This window comes from Dendropsophus ebraccatus, chromosome 13 (assembly GCF_027789765.1).
Source record: "Dendropsophus ebraccatus isolate aDenEbr1 chromosome 13, aDenEbr1.pat, whole genome shotgun sequence".
NCBI lineage: Eukaryota > Metazoa > Chordata > Amphibia > Anura > Hylidae > Dendropsophus > Dendropsophus ebraccatus.
In genome coordinates this window covers 43,814,232-43,833,484 of record NC_091466.1, presented here as the reverse complement: position 1 = coordinate 43,833,484, position 19,253 = coordinate 43,814,232, and the positions used below count along the sequence as shown (strand labels likewise).

General features: G+C 42.3%; 1 protein-coding gene across 4 annotated transcripts in view; it reads right to left on the bottom strand.

Annotated features, from left to right (window-relative positions):
• Positions 1-837: 837 nt before the first annotated feature.
• The window catches only part of PPP2R5E (protein phosphatase 2 regulatory subunit B'epsilon), a 104,394-nt gene continuing 85,978 nt past the window's right edge, over positions 838-19,253 (bottom strand). For 3 of the 4 annotated variants that reach the window (XM_069951402.1, XM_069951404.1, XM_069951405.1), the window contains 4 exons: positions 12,384-12,503; positions 10,123-10,250; positions 8,332-8,433; positions 838-2,985 (listed from right to left, as the gene is read on the bottom strand). In XM_069951402.1, the coding sequence (XP_069807503.1) occupies positions 2,886-2,985; positions 8,332-8,433; positions 10,123-10,250; positions 12,384-12,503 (450 nt within the window). In that variant the 3' untranslated portion in view covers positions 838-2,885. The remainder of the gene's footprint in view (positions 2,986-8,331; positions 8,434-10,122; positions 10,251-12,383; positions 12,504-19,253) is intronic. The other variant, XM_069951403.1, reaches the window with a different exon arrangement.

Sequence of the window (19,253 nt, the reverse complement as noted above, 5' to 3'; positions counted from 1 at the left end):
CTTTTAATCAGAATGAATAAAGGTATTGGTGATATGAAATTATAAAATTAAAAACACTATCCCACAGTCAAGGGTCAATATATATATATTCACTAGCAAGTGGTATACGTCTTGCTCAAGTTAGCTGCAGACTAACTGAGCTCAATAGGACTGTGGTGATAGAATTTAAAATAAGAACACCGCCTCCACAACTAGTTTCACTCCACTACGGAGCGTCTTCAGGTGTAGGGCAAAGTTTGCCCTACACCTGAAGACGCTCCGTAGTGGAGTGAAACTAGTTGTGGAGGCGGTGTTCTTATTTTAAATTCTATCACCACAGTCCTATTGAGCTCAGTTAGTCTGCAGCTAACTTGAGCAAGACGTATACCACTTGCTAGTGAATATATATATATTGACCCTTGACTGTGGGATAGTGTTTTTAATTTTATAATTTCATATCACCAATACCTTTATTCATTCTGATTAAAAGTTACGTTTTAATATTTTTTCGGGGATATCCTGGTTTCACTGGGCCCATGGCCCTTTGTGTTGCCGAGTTATATGTCTTACTCCAATAACATTTAACCTGGTATCGACCTGCTGGATTCCCTTTAAGCCAATCCATCCAGATCTATCTAGGATGATACCTAAAACACACTGTTACCAACAATGTGCAAAGAATAGCCTGCTACATTGTGCACTATATAAAGCAAGGGTGCTGTTCACTGCTCTGTGCTAAACATACACTTTAATCCCATATACTTTTCTTATCTGCCAAAATATTCAGATCATAGATGACTCCTAATGAAATGGGTGGGCAAAACTCCTTAGTTTTAAACAATTTGTTCACAATGCACCTTTGATATAAAAGCATTTTAACTTTATTAATACTCAGGACAATAGGAATTTCCAGAATTTCTTTGTTTTTCAGTAGCATTTGAAGAACCACTTTCGATGGTAAACACAGTAGTTGAAATGAGCATCCAGTTCAGAATGCAGACTGATGTTGCAGGCAAGAAAAAACCTTCCCGACAGGGGCTGGCACTGTGATGTACTGTGATCTAATGTCCACAAAACACTGCAACATGTTTAATTTTTTTTTGTGAGTGCTTCCTAGAGGTTACATCCTCTTTTGCTGGAATACATTAATACATATTTACTATAAAATAAGGCAATGACTTCCAAACAGCTCAGACAGCTTTGTCTCTGAATACAATCAGTACCACTCCAACACTTTGTCCTGTTTTCACTGTTTAGTGTTTTTTTCATCTTTATTTCAAAATGGTCCAATAAAATTTGTAGAATAATAATGGCTAAAATATATATTTATATAGGATTCTAAAACAGCCCTGTGTTGTGCGTGTGTTGCAGTGGTGTGGCAAATGCAAACTAATACTGCATGGGGTTTTACATTGTCTTCAGTGTTTGATATACAGAGAATGTGAGCTCAATTTCAACATATGTTCCTGGAAGTACATCTGTCCTTCCTCTGTAATCTCTGCTGCATGGATAAGGAACCTGCTGCCCTCCAGCTCTTGCAAAACTACAATTCCCATTATTTCTGGATAGCCAAAGGCTGTTCATGCATGATGAGGATTGTAGTTTTGCAAGAGCTTAAGGGACAAAGGTTTCTCCTTCCCAGCTCTACTACATTTCTGTGCAATCTGCAGTACTTTAGCTGTTGCAAAACTACAACTCCCATCATTCTCCGACAGCTAGGGGACTGCAGCTTGCATTCAAATGCTTCAATGGAGTATGTGTGCAAACTACAACACTGTGTCCTTGATATCCAAACGTTGCAGTTCAGACAGTTGAGGGGGGTCGCAGGTTACAGACCATTGCGCCAAAGCATACCTAATAATGAAAATAAGCACCAAAGCCATAACATTTTTTTGTATGTACAAAAAAAAAGAAAAAAAGCTCTGGAGCTCATTTTAAGTATCAGATATGCATACAGCAGTGGTGTATAACCTGTGGCACATCACCTGTTGTGAAACGACAACAGCTTGTCCCTTATCCACAGATTGCGGGGGCGCCACAACCATATCGGCCCCCGGCTACTTTGCTTTGAATACAGCTGTGGGTTGGCACATATCCGGTGCCTCTATTCATCTCTATGGAGCCACCAGGAGGTTCCAATTATTCTCTATCGAAACGTTAGAGAACAGAGTACAGCACTCGGCTCTTTCTGGCGACTCCATACAGAATGAAGAGTGTTACGGTTGGCGTGCGGACCTGCCAACATACCCAACAGTCACCAAATGCAGCAGAGCTTTACCTTAGGGGAAAAAAAAATGATATACACAGACACACAACCATTATGGGGAACAGTTCTGCTAAGAAGGTGTCCAAAGAAAAAGTAATACTAGCGTTACACAGAGGAAAGATGGTATCCAGAGAAGGAGGATGTTCTGCAAACTCGAAATTTACGTGTTTCCTTTTTTTTTTTTTGTCTTTTTTAGTTTTTAACTATATAAATAGATTTATACAGTTTAGCAGAAAGAGAAGCTAAATCTAATAAGGGTGCCTGGATCCGAAACACTGTGATACTCTGCCCAATGATAAATATGAAGTGCCTGACAAAATGAGGGGGGATGGGGGGGGGGGGGGGGGGGAGTAGCTTTTTGACACTGTAAAATTTCCTTTAAGATCCGAGAAGATGTAAAGAAACAATGATTATGTTTGCAAAGTTCTGAGAAGTTCATCTAGTGTCCAAACTTTGGATTAAAGTCCATAGAATTTTTTTGTTTGTTTTTTTCTCTTTACTTAGACAGTTATATACAGTGCTGTTGTAATAATGAAACGAATGTTATCTACTGTAAAGTTGCACAATACAGAAAACTGCTGCTCCATCTTCTACTACATACATGTGACTCCACAGGATAAAGATGAAATTGTTTCCTCTGTTAAGTCGGGATAATGCCGTCGCTCCTAAGACCTCTCTTCAATTCAAGGTCCTCTAATTTTTTCCATAGTTCTTCACGTTCCTTTTCCTTCTTCTTCTCACTAGCAAATAAAACAATGGCATTATTCAAAGGGACACTAAAAATAAAACACATTAAAGAAAAACAACCAAAGCAATTCCTGCCTCTATATCTTCCCTTAATGTTATCAAGTGTGTAGGAGACAAGGAATGTTGGGCCCCACCCCTGAGGACATCAGAAGAAATGTAAAGACTTTTTTGGGCCAACTGGATGAAACTTTATAAAATATTAAAGTCGTTATTCACTTGATAAATCTCCTGCTGTTCCCATCCTCTCCACTGGTCTTTGGTTACAGTGCTGCCACAATGACGCCGGCAGCTACAAATACAAGTCCTGCAGCAATGGCAAACTACCAAAGACAGACATTGCTGCAGAAGTCATGTGATTAGTTTAGCACACCATAGTAGAATAGTAAAAGTCCAGTGTGGAGCATGGGATGTATCAAGTTCATACAGGGTCTCACTTTATTGCATATATCCCAAATTATTAGTTGTTTTTTCCCCCACAAAACTGCATACCAAAAGCAGAAATGCACACACCCTGACCAAGCACTAGAAAATATCTGGAGAAGAGCATGGTAGCATGTTTCACTTCTTGGCTGGCTGTGATCTCCTTTAAGGGGAACCAATCAGGACATTTGTGCTGATTAGGCTCCCAGGGACGCTGCCTCTGACATCGCTCTTTGCCTTTGCCTCACTTCTCCAGAACACACTGACAGGCAGAGAGCTGTGACTAGTCACTGAGGACTCTCCGCCCAAATGACTAGTTCACGGCTCTCCCCGTGACATGCAGGGGATTAAATCCCATTTTACTGGGACATGAAGCTACTGAACCAGCAAGCCCCAACATGATAGGAGACCTGATGGTGTGGTCTGTGCAGCTAACTAGGGTTGTATTTTAAAGAAGCAGTTCACAAAAAATTATTATCACCCCCTTGGTAGGCACTGGCATATATACTCATGGCAACTGAACGGTGTCCCGCGGCGCGGCTTTGTTCCAGTCCTGCGGCACCGTTCCAATCCAGCGCATGCTCACATCTGCCTCTGCAGTGACTCCTTCTCTGTGCTGTGATTATATGCCGGATCTCACACACTTCCATGCAATTTCTACGGAAGCACGTGACTTCCGGCATTTAAATACAAGGAAGAGAAAAGAAGTAACTGCAGAGGCAGATGTGAGCGCGCGCCAGAGTGGAACGGCGCCACGGTACCGTAACGAAGCCGTGTCGCGGGACACCAATCAGCTGCCGTGAGTGTACATGACAGGGCCTACCGGGGGAGCCAATAATATTTTTTTGTGAACTGCTTCTTTAAGGTTGTATTTTTGAACCAAAACAGTGTCCCATTTGCATTAAGATGGTCATAGAGGAAATGTCTAGTGTGGATTTTCCACTCCAGAAAAAAAAAAAAAAACACAAAAAACCTGGCCTTATATTTTCTAGAAATAATATCCATGATCTAGAGCAGGAGGATGTGGACACAAAGAGAACCTGCCACAGGGTATAAATGTTCACTACCTGTATCACTAAGCTGCAACAGAATGTTCAGGGTGAGCAGCGACAGACAAACATGACTTGTCCTTTCGTAACCTGGTTAACTACATAAGGATCTTTTACTGCACATATTTACATCCTGCACAACTTTTCACATTTTCTAGGAGACATAGTAAAAGTTCTGATCTGTGATGGTCTGAAAGTTCAGATTTCACCAGACCATCGGTAGATATTAGAGATGAGCGAATCTCTACTACATATAGCTAGAAGAGGGTTCTCAGCGTATATTCTCCTAGCACTTAGGGCCCTATTCCACCGGACGATTATCGTTTGCATAATCGTTAACGATTAACGATCTCAAACGACCGCTATTGCGAAAGACCTGAAAACGTTCACTCATTTCCATGGAAGGATAATCGTTACTTATGATCGTAATTGCGATCGTTTTTTCTTCGCTATTGCGTTCGTATCTTTTGCGAACGATTGAACGATGTCTTATTCAATGCGAACGTGCAACGATAAAAATAGGTCCAGGTCTTAACCCTTTAAGGACGTGGCCCATTTTCGTTTTTACGTTTTCGGTTTTTCCTCCTTGTGTTTAAAAGGTCATAGCACTTGCAATTTTCCACCTAGAAACCCACATGACCCCTTATTTTTTGCGTCACTAATTGTACTTTGCAATTACAGGCTGAATTTTTGCATAAAGTACACTGCGAAACCAGAAAAAAATTCAAAGTGTGGTGAAATTGAAAAAAAAAACGCATTTCTTTTATTTGGGGGAAATGTGTTTTTACGCCATTCGCCCTGGGGTAAAACTGACTTGTTATGCATGTTCCTCAAGTTGTTACGATTAAAACGATATATAACATGTATAACTTATATTGTATCTGATGGCCTGTAAAAAATTCAAACCGTTGTTAACCAATATACGTTCCTTAAAATCCCTCCATTCCCAGGCTTATAGTGCTTTTATCCTTTGGTCTATGGGGCTGTGCGAGGTGTCATTTTTTGCGCCATGATTTGATCTTTCTATCGGTACCTTGATTGCCCATATACGTCTTTTTGATCGCTTTTTATTACATTTTTTCTGGATTTGATGCGACCAAAAATGCGCAATTTTGCACTTTGGGATTTTTTTGCGCTGACGCCGTTTACCGTGCGAGATCAGGAATGTGATTAATTAATAGTTCGGGCGATTACGCACGCGGCGATAGCAAACATGTTTATTTATTTATTTATTTGTTTACTTTTATTTAAAACCTGGGAAAAGGGGGGTGATTCAGACTTTTATTAGGGGAGGGGGCTTTTTTACTATTAACAACACTTTATTTTTTTTTTTTTACACATATACTAGAAGCCCCCCTGGGGGACTTCTAGTATATACACTTGGATCTCTCATTGAGATCTCTGCAGCATAGATATGCTGCAGAGATCCATGAGATCGGCACTCGTTTGCTTTCGGCTGCTGCAGCCGAAAACGAACGAGTGCCGAGCCGAGGACGGCGCCATCTTGGACGCGTCCCCGGCCGGCATCAGTAACGGAGATCGCTCCTCCGGGACAAGGTCCCGGAGGAGCGATCTCCCCCACTAGACCCCAGGGAAACGTTGCCTCCGGTAATCAGAGGCAGCTGTCAACTTTGACAGCTGCCTCCGATTAGCTAATTAGCGGGCACGGCGATCAGACCGTGCCCGCTAATAGCAGCGGTCCCGGGCTACTCGCGGCACCCGGGATCGCGGCACTTCAAAGCGCGGCCCCGCTTTGAAGTGCAAGTGCGGACATATGACGTACCGGTACGTCATATGTCCTTAAGAGGTTAAAAAGCGATCAACGATTTCTCGTTCGGTCGTTAATCGTTAACTGCATTTCAACCGAACGATTATCGTTTAGATTTGAACGATTTAACGATAATCTGAACCATAATCGTCCGGTGGAATAGGGCCCTAAGTCATGTGATCTAGACTCACATAATGCAAGTTTACGGGGCATTCTTGGTCCCTCCCTTAGAGAGCAGGGAAAGAAGCACTCAGACACACGCTTCTTTCCCAGCTTGTTCTAGTGGATCAGTGGTAGTCTGAAGTCACTCTAGTACATGTGTGACAAATGTACCTTATAAGTTTCTTTAGAGACATGATATCAACAGGCCATATGTGCAGCTTATGTAAGAAGAGGGTCTATAATTCCTTTCTTTCAAATCTTAAAGGGGTTATCCAATGCTACAACAACATGGCCACTTTCTTCCAGAGACAGCATGACTCTTGTCTCCAGCTCAGGTGTGGTTTGCAATTAAGCTTTATTGACTTCAATGGAAATGAGTTACAAAACCTGCAACCAAACTGGAGACAAGAGCGGGCTGTCTCTGAAATAAAGTGGCCATTTTTGTGTAGCGCTGGATAACCCCTTTAAACCTCCTACGGATATGAACACTTAAAATTCCTTGACCATGTGGATTCCATGGGATTGCAAAATGTGCATAAAAACCCACCACAAACCACAGATTGAACATGTACATTGTGGGAAAACAGGTCCCAAACCCATCTAATCCTATTTTAATAGAAACAAAATTGTCCAGGTCCCTGAAAATCCCTTTAAATTCTATTTCTATTCATCCTCTGGTAACGCTACAAACCATCAGCCACTATTAGCGTCGACCTGCACTCTGCATAAGACTCACTAGGATTATGTCACATACAATTACTTTATGTCTCCTATTTTCCAGGAATGCAGGACTGCGGTATTCTGAAATGTTCCCTGCCACTGACAGTAGGTTATTGTTCTGCTACTTGTGACACTATCTCCTTATACACCTGCATGTAAAACAGTTAACAATGGTCTAATATTGGTTTGGCAGCGCACTGCTTCTGTCTGATCACATTAATTCATGCTTCATTTCTCAGCATGTTTCATATCACGTACACAGCCATCCAGCTATTACTGCCATTAAAGGGGTATATCCCCATCTAATAGACGCATGGTTATATACAAGCATATGAGAAGTGGGGCTGAGACCTCTGGGACCCCAAGGACGATGGGGACAGTTATATCTCTGCATGCCTTTCAGTGTCTCTTTCCTTTGCACAGTAGCACCCAGTTACCAGGATGTGCAAGGAGCAGCAACACAGCTCTATTTAAGTGAATGAGTTTGGATGCAGCTACGTGCACAGCTAAGCGTCCAGGAGCGCTGCTAAAAGGGGGTATACAAGGGAACCACAGCATTAAAACAGCACTGTGGTCCCTTCATTGCTATCTGCTGGGGAGGGCTCAGAGGTCAAAACCCCACAACAATAAATTTCAGGCATAACCATGCCCAGTGTTCCCTAATCGGTAGCTCTTCTAGCTGTTGCAAAACCATAACGTCCATCGAACCATGACAGCATAAGTTGTTGCAAAACGATTCCCAAGATAGAAGTTGTAGTTTTGCAATAACGAGAACTGGGGGAACTCAATACACAGAAGCTGACGTCCGCTCCACACACAATTTCCCAGTGTAAAGTGGCTTGTTGCAATGCAGCAAACTGGTAATTGAGCTGTTGGCAAGAGAGGGTACAAGTCTACTTGTAAAATAAAATATATTGGAGTGTTACTTTAAGGCTTTATTGACATTAGTGTTTCCATTTAGTCACAGTTCTGGTGTTTTAAAGGGGTATTTCTTGGTACTATTATTGCAATCAATAACATGACCAGTAAATAAATAGTGACAATAAGTGACAATAAAAGTGGATCTGTCAAACCCACCATGTCTCTATAATGAGAACAGAAGCCATGACACTAATGTGAACAGAGCCTAATACAGAACAGATAAAAATCAAGTCAATGCAGCAAAGAAAACCACCAGAAGCTTTCAGTGCTACAGACAAGAAGAAGCTATAAAAAGTTACCGCTGGCGATCTGACTTGTAAGTGGCTGTCAGTTCATCAAACAAGGTGCTGTTCATCTCCATAAAGGCTTTTAAGACATTGTAGACGAGAGCGACGATTGCCCTGGTGGGAAAAAAAGTTGTAGATCGTGAGCAAATAGGTCAGAGATACAACAGGGAAATTTATCAAGTATCAGTCTCTGAATAGTGTGTGTTCACAGAGAGGAGGACTGAAAAATCTATCATGTGTTCCTATGCATTGACAGCCCCACAATTTTGACTTCTCAATGACCTGGGGTCTTTGGGCCCTTAGAGAAAGCAACATTACAAAAAAAAGTCAGTCATTTGGCTACAACCCTAAAAGGAGTTATTCCCATATGGATAGGTTAGGGGATAACTAGCTGAACAGTGGGGGTGCAACCATCACTGGGATAACAACCAATCAAAAGGAGAGAACTCAATTGCAAATGCCAGACTATACTGCTCCATTCACTTGCTATGGAACTGATGTATATAACAGAATTCACCTCCCTGCAATGTTCAGAAGTCCCATAGAAAGTGAATGAAGCAGTGGCGGGCATGCTCATTGCGGCTCAACTGATCTACATAGAACAGTTGGGGGGGGGGGGGGTCTCACACATGGTACAACAGCCCTTAAAGGCTGGCTTGGCCAAGTGTTCTGAATAGAGACTCTGGTGGATGCTTATTTCCATGCACATTAGACAGCTGGCCAGTCACACTAAAATCAGAAGGTTTAGCTGAAGTTTTTCTAAAGGAGACTATAAATGCATAGCTATCATGACTACACTCTTCCCATAAGGCTGGGTTGCGTTTCCCATCATAAGTGTCTATTAGTAATTTTCATAACTTTTGTTGGGCAATAACATATCTTAAAATTATTTTGCCCGGACTTCCCCTTTAAGTGAACAGGGATAAGTAGCAGGACAGGACACAGTACATGGACACGACAGGAAAAAGGCAGACGCCTTGATTCTAATACTATGTAATATTTTCTATTAGCTCAACACTTCCTCCTACAAGCAATTGATCCTGAAACTACAACATGGAAATCTAATTCTTGGCACCTTCCTAGAAGTCTGTCAGCAGCCTGGACTATTTTAGGGCAGTCTATGGCCTGTATTAATCACTGTCATATTACAGTCCTGTTGACAAGCTGTAAAGAGTCAGTCTGACGGATGAAATCGAGCTATAAGTAGACTTCAAAGAGTTCAGCTTCCTAACATTATACTGCATGTACCCAATCTCCACAAACCATAGACCATTGGCCTCTGGTCTTCAGTGAATTCTGACCCCAAATGTGATCATACATGTATTATAACACACAGAATTGTTCAGCAACTGGCTAACTCTCCCGATCCCTCCCTACACAAAAACGGTTGGCTTGGCCAAGTGTTCTGAATAGAGACTCTGGTGGATGCTTATTTCCATGCACATTAGACAGCTGGCCAGTCACACTAAAATCAGAAGGTTTAGCTGAAGTTTTTCTAAAGGGGACTATAAATGCATAGCTATCATGACTACACTCTTCCCATAAGGCTGGGTTCACACCACATTTTTTGCAATCCATTTTTTGCAAAAAAAAACGGATAAAAAAAAGGATGCAACTGTGTGCATCCATTTGGATCCATTTTTCCATTGACTTCTATTATAAAAAGAAAAGGATCAAAATGGTTCAGTTTTTTTTTGTTGTTTTTTTTTTTTTGACGGACACGAAAAATGAGGTCGACCACGTTTTTGTGTCCGTCAGAAAACCGAAAAAAAAGTAGTGTATAAAATAAGTAATTTCACTTACGGATTCCAGTGTTCTTTTGAAATCCTGTACAGGCTTGCAAACATGATGGGAAGGATCACATTTGAGTTCTCCTCTATTAAACTCATGATATATTCATTGTTCCAATAGTATAAAGCTCGTTCTGCCACCTTAAAAGGGAAAAAAAGAAATTATGTTAAAGTAGGTTTGTGGAATAATGATTGTATACAGCAAAAATAATAATTGATAAGACCTAAATAACCAGCAATGCTTTAACACAAGGACAATGAGACATCAAATACCCTTTGCTTCCCAAACTGCTTTCTGTGACATTATAAAAGAATACATTGGTGATCGATACAGTGCAGATTACACCAATGAGTTTATATTACGCAAGTGTATATACAAGATGTAACATAGCTGCTACCTCTAGTGGTTTTAACCTGAGTAAATAAATTGCAGCAGCGTTTCGGCACACAGTAATATGTCTCATCTGGCTTCAATAGGATAAGAATCAGATTTTAAACTGTTCCAGAAAGGTATATACAACTCATTATATAATGATTAGTACAGTCAGGAAGAAAATCCACAATAAAATGTTCACCCAAAGCGTCCGCTATAACAATTATCAGAGGGTTATTTTAATTTTTTTCTCTGTCTCTGATTTTGTGGAATTCCTTATTACATTGCAGATAAGGACTAAAATCAAGTACTGTTTTACTAGATGTTGAATTGTAGCTAGAGATGAGCAAATTTTAAGTTATAATAAAGTGAAGCGCTTTATTATCTCTGCTCATCAGCCTGCTTCCATTTAACGGACTGCAGCTCTGCTCTGGGTTCTGGAAAAAGCTGGATCCAGTCCTGGGAAACTTGGAGAAGTTTCTCAGGACTGAATCCAGCTTTTCCCAGCACCCAGGGAGGAGCAGCACAGAGCAGTAAATGGAAGCAGGCTGATGAGCGGATTGCAGAGATAATGAAGCACTACAATTTATTATTTCCGTAAATTTTCTCATCTTTAAATGTTGGAAGTTTTGACTCAGACCCCCACAAATTGCCTAGAGGAAAGGATGGAAGTGCTCAGCCCTGTCATTTCTGACCAGTTCTCCTTGGAGGGACAGACGAGTGAGCTGACATTAGGAGTCCATATACTACTTACTCAACTCTAAGTATAGAAGTTTGTTTCTTAGGAATTTCACATTTTTGTTAAAAGTCCGGTGAAAATTTTCATTGAAGTATTGTATTGCCCCCCAAAAGTTAAACAAATGACCAACATACACTTATTACGGGAAATGCTTATAAAGTGTTTTTTCCCTGCACTTCTGTATCAAGGCTTCACTTTCTGGATATCATGGTGATGTCATGACCCGACTCCCAGAGCTGTGTGGGCTGTGGCTGTTGGAGAGGATGATGGCAGATGCATGCTCAGTGTCCCTCCAGTGCTCTGTGTCCCTCAGTGTCCCCCTGCCATCATCCTCTCCAGCAGCCACAGCCCGCACAGCTCTGGGAGTCGGGGCGTGACATCACCATGTTATCCAGGAAGAGAAGCCCTGATGCAGTAAGTGCAGGAAAAAAGCACTTTATGTGCATTTCTCGTAATAAGTGTATATTGGGGATTTAAATAACTTTTGGGGGGCAATACAATACTTTCATAAAGATTTTTGCCGGACTTCTTTAATCGTTAAATAAGCTTGAACATAAAAGAACAAAAAACACAACTTTAAGGGTCCATTTACACCAGGCATGTCCAAACTTTTTTTGAAGAGTGCCAAATTTGATGAAGTGAACATGTGCGAGGGCCGACCATTTTACATGCTACATGCTATATGCTTTATAACACAGGCAGATAATAGCAAGCTGGATACCTGGGGGGCCGTAAAAGTTCGGAACGCGGGCCGCAAATGGCCCCCCGGCCGGACTTTGGACATGCCTGATTTACACAGAAAGATTATCTGACAGATTATCTTCCAAAGATTTGAAGCCAAAGCCAGGAACAGACTATAAACAGAGAACAGGTCATAAAGGAAAGCCTGAGATTTCTCCTCTTTTCAAATCCATTCCTGGCTTTGGCTTTGAAACTTTGGCAGATAATCTGTCAGATAATCTTTCTGTGTAAATGGACCGTAAGTGTTTAGGCCCCAGCTGATTATTCTCCGAATTGAAAGACACGCTATAAACCTAGATAGTTTAGGATAGCGAGGGCAATAAATTTTTTGGGGGTGGGTTATAGGTCCTCTTTAAAGGTGGGAAGACTCTGTCCTTTGTCATTGTAAAAGACTGGTCAGCTCCCAAAACTACAAACTTACCTGGAAGTGAGGGCTGGAAACACACTTGGAAATCTGTTTAAACAAAGGCTCTTGGATCTTGACAAACTGTGATGGTTCAATGACATCCAAGATCTCTTCCAACTCTCCAAGAAACATGACCTGGAAAACAGAATAAAGGTCAGGGCTATGTTAGTGACTCCATGTAAACCGAGAAAACCAAGCAACATGCAATCTACATGTCCTCCAGGGTTATCATGTTGCTTCGCCCAATGAGCGGAGTGACTTTTCAAGAGTATCAGGAATTATACTGCATAGTATCCTGACAATCCAGATCCCTGATAGTCAGATTAATTGAATTTTACTGTTTATGTAATCTTTTAATATAAAAAGTGAGAGTTTATTAAAGTTGGACCGCTCTACTAGTTAATAATGGCATTAGATTACAGTTTTCAGGACATGATGCAGGATGTAGAAAAGTCAGAGCATTTTTATAACTTACATTTTCAAGCAGATGACAGATTTTTTTCTGCTTTATTTTCATCAAGATTCTTTTGACTTGCATAATGCCTGGTCAATGCATTGTCATTCCTTTTAAAAGGGGAATTCCAGACACAGGATATATAGATCCATGGCCCCTGTGGAGTATTCCAGTTTCCCCTTCTCCAGTCTACTTCCAAACAGACTTGATTGGCTGAGCGGACAACAACATCTTAAAAGAGTCTGTCTTGCAAATAGTAGGAAGAGCAACAAGGGGGAAGCTGGAAGACATTGCAGGGGAGCCCCAGGGGACCAAGGCATTGTGAAGCATCTCTGTGAAAGACCTTTATAAATGTAAGCAGTGGTCCCCAACTTCTCCAGTTCTGGCAGACCTACCACATCCACCATGCCCTGGCAGCTTTTCAGCAGATGGACAGTCACAGGTTGGAGTAAGGACACTAAATTTGGACCATGATCAGGAGTTTTAGAAACCCTAATGATCAGAGATTAATTAGGGAAAAAAACGCACGCTTCCCGTATTCTCTTTCAGCTATCGGTCTTGTAATGACAGAGGCATAACGTAAATTTATGGGGCTGTCTCGCTCACAGACACAGAGCAGGGAGGAAGAGGTGCTCACTCAGATCCCGACCAATAAAATTTTCTAACATGCCTCTGTGACATAACTTTTTTTATCTGTGACCTCAGGAAAATCTATTCAGATTGATGGCTAAATTTCCAGATTCATAGTGTTCTATATGGCACAGAAAAATCCTGAAGGGTGTCTGTAGAACCCTATGGGGGCACCTGGAACTTCAGATGGCCCCGGACGCACATCTGGAAACTGTCCGAAATTCCAGATGCACTGCTTGGCAGTCTGGGCCAGCAACAGTGTTTCCTGACTGTAAAATTGGCCATGGAAATGTGACGGGGGCCTTAAGCTAGAGACAAATTCTGACATCCCAAAAATCTCAGTTAGAATGAATGCTTCAGTCGAAATGCAGTACTAAAGTGTTAGATGGGCAGCCACGTTAATTGCGTGCGCCCGTGTCATCCACAGCAGGTCACCGATATCAGTGACCCTAGCATGCCCGCAGCATCTATAGGGCTCCTGACAGAGAATTTTACCTCTACAGAGGGATCATTCTCTGCCGGTGTCCATCGGGGCTCTGCGAAGTGATTGCAGAGCCCCGATGGTAGCCAAGGAGCCTGAGGCTTCCGGTTTCCTGGCTTTGGAGGCCGGCTGGGGGAGGAAAGGAGGGAGGACAGGGCTGTTATGATCCCATAAGCTGATGTCCTAAAACGACCTGGGCATTGAGGAATCAATGACCTCAGGTCGTGAAAGGGTTAAAGTTGCTGTTTATACTAGCATGGGGTTAATCATTATATTAGCTGGGGCACTGTACGCAAAGGATTAAAGGGGTTGTCCAGCGAAAATCTTTTTCTTTCAAATAAACTCATTTCAGAAAGTTATGTAGATTTGTAATTTACTTCTATTAAAAAATCTCAAGTCTTCCCATACTTATTAGCTACTGTATGTCCTCCAGGAGTTGTTGTTTTATTTTCAGTCTGACACAATGCTCTCTGTTGACATCTCGGGCCAAGACAGGAACTCTGTCTTGGTTTTCTATGAATCCCCATTAAAAACCTGTCCTTCTTTCAGTACGCCTGAAGAGGCACAAAGTTACCTTGATGCAGCTACCAGTGAATCCGTCCAGCCTCAGGAGGCCCCAAAGAGAAGACGTACTACTAAATCCAATGGACTCAATGGACTAACTATCTATAGGACGTTTTCTACTACCTAATATAGTCCTCTATTATTTAATATTCTCGGCTTATATATAAGTTTGTAATCTTCCTATTGATCCTATTCTGAACCTTCTTTATTTTCTTGTTATTTACCTACTATCTCTGTCATCCCTCTGAAGTGGATTTTACTATAATGGGCATACATGTATGATGAAGATTAGCTGAAAGGTACTGTCATACCACTTCCTGTGTTTCTATTCTACAGTTTTTCTGTACTATATGTTAAGCAGATGCGGACAAATTCTCTGGCTAACTACTTTTCTAATGGTCTGAGTTTTGTCCGGATTCCACCTTAGGGAGTTACCGGGAGCTCTCATAGGCGAAAAAAGCGAAGTCACTATGGCTATTGTCTCGGGTATTTATTCTGAATTAATCTAATATTGTTTATTTTGAGTTTCGTTGTCCACGGTTGGGCACATGTTAGTGTTAATTATGAGTTAAGTTTATGCAGCCATCTGGTGCCAGCCATTCCCCTACTACTATGCCGATTACTTGCCACACTCTATATCCTAGTTATACAAAATTTATTATGAAAATAATTTCATGGAATGTTAAGGGCTTACGCTCTCCCACTAAACGTATGATGGTGTTACGCAGATATAGCTCTCCTTCAAGAGATGCATCTACATGAAGATGACTTTCCCAGAATGAAACGATTATGGGTGGGAGAAGTCTTGGGCTCCCCTGCTAATGGACGTAAAGGAGTCGTCCTTATTTTAATTCACAAAAAAATGGCTCATTCTCTTATCTGCTTCTCTATTGGTAGACTAGTCCATGCAGTGATCAATACCCCGGCAGGGAGACTCAGTTTATATAATGCTTATGGACCAAACAAAAATAAAATATTTTTTAAATCTTTAGAGGACAGACTTCCACAAGAGAAAAATTCCAGATTTTGGGGGGTGATCTTAATACTGTGCTTGATAACAGTGAGGACCGACGACTGAAAAGGGTTGATGTGACTCTTCGTACAAAAACCACTCCTCTTCCCCAACTTCTTGAACAAACCAATATGACTTTTTTTTCCAGCTTAACGTGAGTTTACTCGCTTTTCCCATGCGCAATCATCATGGTCTCGTCTTGACTAATTAATGGTCTCACGATCTCTCTTATCGAGAGTCAGTGACACTCATTCATATGATATGATCATTTTAGACCACGCACCTATCAGCCTGTGTATATCTGACATTCACCCTAAGGGCCCTATTCCACCGGACGATTATCGTTCAGATTATCGTTAAATCGTTCGAATCTAAACGATAATCGTTCGGTTGAAATGCAGTTAACGATTAACGACCGAACGAGAAATCGTTGATCGCTATATAAGACCTGGACCTATTTTTAACGTTGCTCGTTCGCAAATCGTTCGCATTAGATGCGAACGCATTAGCGAATAAATAGCGAAGAAAAACGATCGCAATTACGATCATAAGTAACGATTATCGTTCCATGGAAATAAGTGTACATTTTCACGTCTTTTGCAATAGGGGTCGTTTGAGATCGTTAATCGTTAACGATTATGCAAACGATAATCGTCCGGTGGAATAGGGCCCTAAGGGCACGGATATTTTATGGAGATTTCCAACCACTCTATTGAGAGATGAAATCTTTGTAAACCAACTAAAAAAAATGGTGGCAAGAATTTCTAGTAGACAATGATAGTCAGTGATAATCCAATACTTCTATGGGAATCAGCCAAGGTAGTATTGAGAGGACATATGTCATATTTTTTGGGGAAAAATGCGTTTCCAGTCTGCATCTAATGATCTTAGAATAGCGTATACTTTGTTCCAATCTGATCCATCAGAACTTAAGTAAATGGACATCCACCAAATCAGAAATGGATCTTGCTCTAGAAAAAGCTGAATGCTTCTTCATAGACCAACAGAAGGCCTACTTATTTAAATTTGGTAATAAAGCAGGGAAGCTTATGGCAAACTTGGTTAGAGGCCCCGCTAGCCCACTTAATATTTTAGTATTATGTGAAGGAGGTACTAAAACTAAAGATCCTAAACGCATAAACACAATTCTTCAGAAGTTTTACCAATCATTATATAGTCAGACACCACAAAATATGGAGGTAGGTAAACAATTTCTTAAAAATTTAAATCTCCCTAGTTTAAGTGATGATGACCTTAAGTCAATAAATGCTCCGGTGACCCCTTTGGAATTAGAAAATACAATTAAAGGGAACCTGTCACCCCCCGTGCCGGGGTGACAGCCTCCCGACCCCCAGCTACAGCCCCCTATACTAGTGTTGCACGATGCACCGAAATATCGATACTACTATCGATATTCCGGGCAAAAAAAACGGTTCGGTACCAGGATTTTCTGGTATTCGATACTCTGTTAAGCTGCGCAATAGCGCAGCTTAACAGAGTATAGTACAGTGAGCACCGCCGGCGGCTAGCTGAGCGCCGGCCATGTTCTGTGTGCTGCCTTCTGCTCTGCAGAACCTTCACCTCCTGGGTCACCAGCTCCTGCTCTGTGATGGCCGGTCCCGGTGTCATCCTCTCCCCGCTGTGCTGGGGAGATGTTTTCTTTAGTGAACCTGTGTCTTATTGTCGGCTTCGGAGCAGAAGCCGGGCCGGGGCCGCTGCACACCAGGTCAGAGTTCACCGGCATGTCCCTGTGTCTGCCAGATAAGCTGGTGATTGATGCTCAGCGATACACTGGGACGCCTCACACCGGAGCTCAGCACGTCCGAGAGTTAACCCCTCACTGCCCACTGACATAGCAGAACGGACCCCCCTCAGCTACACTCCTCTGCATCCTGTGGGGTCCGCCCGGGTAAAGATGCATGCTGCTGAGCCAGGAGAGAAGACCACCACAAAGGTTTACTATGGGGCTCCCCTCTCCTCTCTGTGATCCTCGGCTACAGGACATGCCCAGCACATCACTGTTACAGCTGCTGCTGCATTACATTGTGTCACCCCGAGCCATGGAACAGTGCAAACTTTAGGCATGTGAGATCCATTCACCGTACATTGCTCATGCAGAGTTCTGCAGCTTTCTGTTATACCTTATTACCTTACATATGACTTATGTGGTCCAGCTGAGGATTTGTTACAGTGTATCAGTCTGGCCTTTCCACTGAGCAACAGCACAAGCTTTTCTGACCTGGACTGCTTGCAGAACACAGCTGACATTTGTGACAAAGTTCTTCCCTTCCTGGTCACACAGCCTAGATTGTAACAAACAGCAAAGAGAGGTGTATGCAGCTCACAGGGGATGGACAGGACTGGATGCAATTGTAGCAAACTCTCAGCTGAAAGTATATAAGATCTATGTAGAATGATGAATTTGCACATAGGTAGGACTGCTGGATCCAGGGCAGTATTCATCAATCAATCAAATCAATCGCCTGTGTGTGTGGAGCGGTTCGTGAGAGGTTAAATACTGCTATCATTTTTTACAGCAGCACCTACACAGGTAAATAGCTGGTTTAATTGTGTTGATGCCTGTAATACATCTTTGTAATTAACCTCTCCCAAACCGCTCCATACACACAGGTGATTTGGACATTGTACCAGGACAACAGGAGGTAAATAATGAGGATGCAGCAGCCTGTGTGACAGGGCCGGACACCACCGGGACTGAGCAACATGGAGCAGAAGCTGCTGAGCTGTGAGGTGAAGGTTCTGCTGCGGAACACCACCTCCACTACTTCTCCCAGTATACTATACTAGTGCTATGTTTCAGCCATACTACTACCCCCAACATACTATACTCTGTGTCAGCCATACTACTACCCCCAACATACTATACTCTGTGTCAGCCATACTACTACCCCCAACATACTATACTCTGTGTCAGCCATAATACTACTAACTCCAATTGCTATAATAAAAACAAAAAAAAGGGGGAGGGGGAGATTGGTATCATCGCATTGTATGGTATACAGTGTTTTCGCAAAACAAAAACCAAAATCGTATATGCAAACATGTTACCAATCAAAGCTGCAGATCATATCGCACATGTCAGGTTTATTACACAGTGAACAGTGTAAAAATTAGGGAGCATTTTGTCTGCAGTTGGGGGGGGGGATTATATTGTTTTTTACAGGGGGTTATATGTTAAGTATCGAAATGGTATCGAGTATTGAAATAAAAAAGTTGGTATTGGTATCGAACTCAAAATTCTGGTATCGTGACATCCCTACCCTATACTCACCTGATCCCGCCGGGTCCCGCTTCTGGATCCGGTCGGGTCACGGAGATATCAGCCACTGCAGCCCGGCGCGCGCGCTGAGAGAGGAGTCCAACGCTCAGAGAATGACGGAGAGTCCAGCGCTCCGTCATTCTCTATGAGCGTTGGACTAATCTCTCAGCGCGCGCCGGGCTGCAGCGGCTTATATCTCTGTGACCCGACTGGATCCAGAAGCGGGACCCGGCGGGATCAGGTGAGAGTATAGGGGGCCGTAGCGGGGGTCGGGAGCCTGTCACCCAGGCACGGGGGGGGGGGGGGGGGTGACAGGTTCCCTTTAAAGCACTAAAAAAAATAACAAAGCTCCAAGTCTGGATGGTTATAATGGTGAATTCTTTAAAACCTTACTCACTGAAATATCACCCACCTTATTAGACACATATGGAGCCATGTTGGACAATAAAACAGGTGATCCCCAT